At 47.0% G+C, this 6,920-nt stretch overlaps 1 protein-coding gene across 2 annotated transcripts; it reads right to left on the bottom strand.

The window, feature by feature from the left end:
- Window positions 1-567: 567 nt before the first annotated feature.
- Window positions 568-6,232, bottom strand: LOC130281768 (uncharacterized). 2 transcript variants are annotated; one of them, XR_008846101.1, is made up of 2 exons: window positions 5,326-6,232; window positions 568-948 (listed from the first exon to the last, which is right to left on the bottom strand). XR_008846101.1 is itself a non-coding variant. In XM_056529365.1 (2 exons), exons 1-2 carry the CDS (start codon window positions 5,424-5,426, stop codon window positions 941-943), a joined length of 1,464 nt encoding a protein of 487 aa, XP_056385340.1. In that variant the 5' UTR covers window positions 5,427-6,232; the 3' UTR covers window positions 568-940. The 2 variants fall into 2 exon arrangements, 1 of the variants encoding a protein (XP_056385340.1); XM_056529365.1 differs by having other exon boundaries at window positions 3,971-6,232.
- Window positions 6,233-6,920: the final 688 nt, after the last annotated feature.

Below are 6,920 nucleotides of genomic sequence, written 5' to 3' on the forward strand. Positions count from 1 at the left end.
TAAAAAGTGACCAAAAATGCACTATTTTGGACTTTGGAATTTTTTTGCGCGCACGCCATTGACCGAGCGGTTTAATTAATGATATATTTTTATAATTCGGACATTTCCGTATGCGGTGATACCATATATGTTTATTTTTATTTACACTGTGTTTTTTTTTTTTATGGGAGAAGGGGGGTAATTCAAACTTTTAATAGGGGAGGAGTTAAATGATCTTTATTCACTTTTTTTTTTTCACTTTTTTTTTGCAGTGTTATAGGTCCCATAGGGACCTATAACACTGCACACACTGATCTTCATCATTGATCACTGGTTTCTCATAGGAAACCAGTGATCGACGATTCTGCCGCATGTAACCGTGTAACCCCGCGTTATATCAGGAGAGCAGGACCAAGGACGTACCGGTACGTCCTTGGTCCTTAAGGGGTTAAAAATCATTACCCTTTCAATTTTGCACCTACAGACTCACGTGATAGCTTTTTTTTTTTTTGTGCCACCAATTTAGGATTTTCCTAGTATATTGACGGAAAATATAGATTTTATAAAGACAGGAGGCGAGTATCAATTGCATATTCTTTCTTTAATATGCCCAATAGCAGAAAAAACAAATGTAACATGAATGTAAAATGGAAGAAAAAAGATGCAGGTCACCTAGCAACCTGACCGCACCCCTTCCAACATCTCCACCAATCCCATCCGGGCTTGCTCCATAAAAGACAGTGTAGCCTCCGCCTCCTCCTCTTTCTTGATGCCGAAAACACCTGGACTGTAACCATAATTCCAACGCAGCCGAGCACCGAAGTCGTCTCCGAACAGTGAAGACGCAACTACAACATCACTTGTTCCAACTTGATCGTGATCTCCAAAAGAACATCGGATCATTCAACCGAAGAAACTGAAGATGATGACCCACATCACGCGGATCCGCCAGACAGTCCTCTTAGTATCCTAGAAAAAAGAAAAAACACACCATAACAGGGAGGGCACCAAACATCGGGTGGGATGATACTCGCCTCCTGTCTTTATAAAATCTATATTTTCCGTCAATATACTAGGAAAATCCTAAATTTTATGGCAGACAGGAGGCTCGTATCAATTGCAAGTTCAAAGCAAGGAATAATATATATATAACATGGCAAACATTATAGTACTGACATAGCTATATGAGATTCAGGTCTAAAATAATAATTGCGGAAAGTCTCCTCCGAAGACCAATCCGCCGCTTTCAAAATATCAGACAAAGAACCTCCTGCCTGAGCTACTTTAGTAGCCATGGCCCCCCTGGTAGAATGTGCCCGAAATAGAGACACATCCACTCCTGCCATAGCCATCGTCAGTTTCACCCAACGCGCCAGAGTCGGGGAAGAAACCGGAAGATACGGTGCACAAAACGAAATCAATAACTGAGAAAAACGCGGAGAACGAAATGACGCCGTTCTAATCTCATATTCCTTCAAACACCGCACTACACATAGTTTGGGATGAGAAGGAAACAGCGGATAGAACACAGTGCGCAAATTCGTCTTAGTACGCCTAGTAATAGAAAAATTCACCCCATGAGGGGTAAATTGTCTCCTGGATATGTCTAAAGCGCGCACTTCAGAAACACGCTTAATAGACACCAGGCACAACAGCATAGTCATTTTATATGACAGAAGCTTGAGTGACAACGAACCGTTATCCTCCCAAGAGGAAAACATTCGGAGCACCATTGACACATCCCACGTGGCTAAATAACGTGGAGTCGGAGGACGTTTAAACCTAATTCCCTTCAGAAGACGGCAAACCATTGGGTGTTGTCCCACCGGTACACCATCCATCGGGATGTGTTGTGCTGAAATCGCAGACCTATAGACATTAATGGTTCTATAAGCCTTCCCAGCATCGAACGCTTCCGACAAAAAATGTAACACTCCGTACACAGGGGCATGAACGGGATCCATTTGCCGTTGTGAGCACCAATGAACCCATAGTCCCCAGGCCGATCGGTAAGTCGATCTGGTACCCGGAGCCCAAGCCTCGCACATGAGGTCTCTAGTTGACCGTGATAGTCGTCTATCAACTCCTGGCGACCCGAAATCAGCCAGGCTACTAAAGGTAATTGACCCGACAAAACCAGAGGATGCGATTCCCCTGATGGATTGCGAAGCAATTCGGGGAACAGGGGACAAATCCTCGGACAATCTACGGTCATCCCCAATATCTGAGGAAACCACGATTGGGTCGGCCACCATGGAGTGATCAACACCAAAGTCGCCCCCTGTGCTTCCGCATGCCATAATACTCTGGGTATCATGGTGAACGGTGGAAACGCATACAGCGTGTCCTGAGGCCACACCTGTCTGAACGCATCCGTCGCCAGTGCCTCCGGATCCGGCCTCCAACTGAAGAACCTGGGAATCCGATAGTTGAGTCGGGACGCAAATAAATCCAGAGTCAAAGGACCCCATAATTCCCGGAGGGCACGAAAAACTGTGATGTGCAGTGTCCAATCGCTGCCATCCACCAAATGTCTGGAGTTCCAATCCGCCACAGAGTTGGATACTCCTGGCAGATACTCCGCTTGAAGAACTATATTCCTCCCCAGGCAAAACAGCCAGAGTTTCTTCGCAATGTCCGTCAACCTCTGGGATTTCGTGCCCCCTAAACGGTTGACGTACTGCACTGCCGTGATGCTGTCCATGCGTAACAATACGCAACAATCTGTCTTGTGAGACACAAAGCTTTTGAGAGCAAAAGAACCCGCGAGTAGTTCCAAGCAGTTGATGTGCAACTGAGATTCTGCTGGGGACCATTTGCCCCCTGTAGTCGAGGACCCGTACCGGGCACCCCATCCGCTCATGCTGGCGTCCGACTCCAAAATAATGTCCGGTTTGGAATTGAAGATCGTTCTTCCATTCCAGTCCTGGACGTGTCGGAGCCACCATAACAGTTCCTCGCGAGCTTCCTGCGACAGTGGAACCTGATCTGCGTACGTTAGGCCACCCGCCAAATGACTGATCTTCAGTCTCTGCAGCGCCCTGTAATGTAGGGGGGCCGGAAAAATCGCTTGAACTGAAGAGGACAACAGTCCCACAATGCGGGCCACCGCCCGAAGAGATACCAATTGTTTGCGGAGCAACAATCTGATCTCCTTGCGCAGCACCACAAGCTTCTTGTTCGGCAAACTCAAGGTTGCCGATCGGGTATCCACCTGAAATCCCAGAAACTCCATGATTCGTGCTGGTCTGAACACCGACTTCTTTTCGTTGACCAGGAATCCCAGCTCTGTAAGAAGAGTGATTGTCCACTCTACATGTAGCAGGGTCTGATGCATTGACCTGGCCATAATCAATATATCGTCTAGATATATGATCAGTCGGACCCCCCGGCTTCTTAACGCCGACACCACCGGTCTCATGAGCTTGGTGAAGCACCAAGGGGCCGATGACAGACCGAACGGAAGGCAGGTAAACGCCCATTTCTGACCTTCCCACAGAAACTGGAGAAAGTGGCGGGAAGAAGGATGGACTGGTACCGTAAGGTACGCGTCCTTCAAATCTATCTTTGCCAACCAATCGTTCTGGAGCAACAGGTCCCTTAGGAGATGAATGCCCTCCATTTTGAAATGGCGATATAAAACGCACTCGTTTAAGCCTTTCAGGTTTATAACCGGTCTGTATCCTCCATCCTTCTTTTTTACGAGAAAAATGTTGCTGAGGAAACCCGGTTCGTCCATCGTTACTGGACAAATAGAGTTCTTGGCATAGAGATCTGTGATCTCGGTGCGAATTAAGGTTCTGTCTGAGTTTGAGAAAACAATGCGTCTTGGTCGACGTGTTTGTAGCGGGGGCGCTACGAATTCTATAACATATCCCCTCACCGTTTGCAGAACCCACGGGTCTGATGTAATCAGGGACCAAGCGTGGGAAAAATATCTCAGTCTGCCCCCCACAGGGATATTCGTTAACGGCATGTTGCTTCGGCCTACCTGTGGATCTTCCTCTAGGGAAACCTCGAGAACCTCCCCGAGCCCTCCAGGGCCGACTTCTGGATGGAAAGAAAGGAGTAGCGGGAACTGTGGCGGCGACCGCCTGCACCTGTGGCCTCTCTTGTACGTACTGCACTGGACCCCTATTGTGGGGTCTGAAATAGGCACCTCGGCCGGAAGGGCGACCCCTACCCCTTCCAGCCTTCCCGAAAACCTTTGCGGATTTCTTTAAAGAGGATTGTGCCTTATCCAGGCTAGAAAAGAGACCCACGAACTTATTAATGTTTTTGATGAGCGAATCTCCGAAGAGAAGGCCCTCCGCAGATGGGCCTGGTTCCTCTGTCGCAAGATGGGTCAACTGAGGATCCAATCTCATCAAAACAGAACGTCGTCTTTCAGATGACATGGCCGTGTTGGCATTACCAAGCAGGCACGTGGCTCTGAGAGCCCAACCTCTCAGAACTTCCGCGTCCACTTGCGTACCTGCGGCCACCGCCTGTTCCGCCATGTTCAGAATCTTTGTTAACGGACCTAATAAATCAAGCAGTTTATCCTGCACCGATTTGAAGGACCTATCCAATCCCTTACTAGGGTTCTTGCCCGATTTCAACAGGTATTTTACCAAGATCGGGTCGAGTTCTGGGGTCACTGCCACCTTATTGGCGACCGAAGGACGGGGACACTCAGACCTGAGCTTGTTCCTGTTACCCCTGTCCAGGGGTTTTCTCAACCATGCCTCAATGTATTTAGCGACCTGAGGGATCGGTGTCCATTCACCTGACCGCGGATGCTTGATAGCCTCCGGGTCGAAGAAGGGGACTCCCTGAGAGTCCAGAACAGCGTTGACGGAAACGTCATCATTGTGAGAAGAACCAGAGGGTTGAACCTCATCTTCATCACAACCGTCATCCTCCCCGCTATCGAAAGCGGAGTGTTCAGAATCATCTGAAACAGATTCGGACTCTGAATCCGATCTATCCACATAGGAATCAGGCTTAATCCGCTTGGCGGACCGTTTAACCCGGTTAGTATCAACTTCCTCCCGGGCGGAGGGTCTTTTGCCCGTAAACGGGTTGCTGCCCTCAGGCAAAGGGTCAGCTGCAAGAGAGTGGCCACCACTCAATGGGGTTGGCAACATAGCAGAGGTCGCTGTGTCGGTACAATGGTGACTCTTCCGGGCCGACTTCCCGGGTCTCAATGAGCCAGAAGGGTGAGTCTGCTCTGAGGGACCTGCCAGCACTAAAGCTGGTGGAATAGGTGCGTCTTGGCGCGATTGAGATATGGCCATAGATACAGATCGGGTAATGGTGTCATTAACCGTTGTCATGGCGGCTGCAAGGGCAGTATGTACCGACCTGTGGACCAGTTGCTGAATTTGTTCAGCGGACATGCGATCCTGGTCATGCGAGCCGTTGGGGCCCTCCCCCATGGTCAAATCCATTTTTCCGTCTGTCATAGTAGCTACTGAACGTAGATAAAACTACAGCAAAAACTCGGGACTGTGGAGAGAGAATATAATATGTATAGAATAAGTATAAATTTATTAATATGGTATAAATATATACACATTAGGAAAAATATATATACACAAGTAAATGTATATATATATATATGTATATTATATACACATATATACCTATACAAATAAGTATGTCTCCCTATATAAACATGTGGAGCGATGTGGGCCACAAGTAAAAGGAGGGGAACTGCGCAGAGCCTAGGCAGAAACTAAAGTGATCGGCTTAGTGCAGGAGGAACAGTGTGAGAGGAGACACAAGTCCTCCGATCCTCTGCGAATCCCGACGCGAGCGCCGCACTAGGGGTGGGGTGGGCGTGGCGTTCGTCCGCCCGAAATCTCGCGATATCAGCCGCGCTCCTGAAGAGATGGAAGCGCGCGCTGGCAGCGGAGAAGATGGGCGGCGCAACAACTGAAGAAGAAGGGTGACGTCACCGGAGATGGCGGCCGCCCGGCAGAGAGGACAAATAGGGAACAGGACTAAAGTGTGGGCATTACAGTGAAGCGGGGCAGCGCTCTGAATCACCAGGTAACGAAAAAACAGAGGGTGCGGGCGTATGCAGTATCTACGCCAGCACCCAGGAGAAAAATATGTATATATATAAGAAAAAATACAGGAAAAAATGTAGAAACAAAAGGGTAATGGGAATAAGGGAGTGGGAATAAGACTCCCAGCTGTTCCCAAGGAAAGAGTTATATAAGTCCATATAGAAACAGTGAACAGTGAATAGCTTATCATACAGTTATCACAATGGTACTTATCTGTCTATTGAGCAGAAAGAAAGAGGAGGAGGCGGAGGCTACACTGTCTTTTATGGAGCAAGCCCGGATGGGATTGGTGGAGATGTTGGAAGGGGTGCGGTCAGGTTGCTAGGTGACCTGCATCTTTTTTCTTCCATTTTACATTCATGTTACATTTGTTTTTTCTGCTATTGGGCATATTAAAGAAAGAATATGCAATTGATACGAGCCTCCTGTCTGCCATAAAATTGTACTTTGTAATGACATCAGTCACGGCGAAACCCCCCAAAAAAATCATTGTGCGACAAAATTGAAAAAAACAAACACCATTTTGTAAATTTTGGGGGCTTCCGTTTCTACGCAGTGCATTTTTCGGTAAAAATGACACATTCTCTTTATTCTGTAGGTCCATACAATTAAAATGATACCCTACTTATATAAATTAGATTTTGTCTTACGTTTGGAAAAAATCATAACTACATGCATGAAAATTTAAACGTAAAAAATGTCCTATTCTGACCCCTATAACTTTTTATTTTTCCGCATACGGGGATGTATTTGTACCATTTTTGTTTTGATTGGACTTTTTGATCATTTTTTATTCATTTTTTTTGGTATAAAAAGTTACTTTGGAATTTATTTATGTGTACGCCATTGACCGTGCGGTTTAATTAATGATAATTTTTTATAGTG

This window comes from Hyla sarda, chromosome 7, assembly GCF_029499605.1.
Source record: "Hyla sarda isolate aHylSar1 chromosome 7, aHylSar1.hap1, whole genome shotgun sequence".
Classification (NCBI taxonomy): domain Eukaryota; kingdom Metazoa; phylum Chordata; class Amphibia; order Anura; family Hylidae; genus Hyla; species Hyla sarda.

What these genes read in the sequence shown, in the direction of transcription:
- LOC130281768 (XM_056529365.1), bottom strand. Translation starts at nt 5,426, where the DNA reads ATGACAGACGGAAAAATGGATTTGACCATGGGGGAGGGCCCCAACGGC.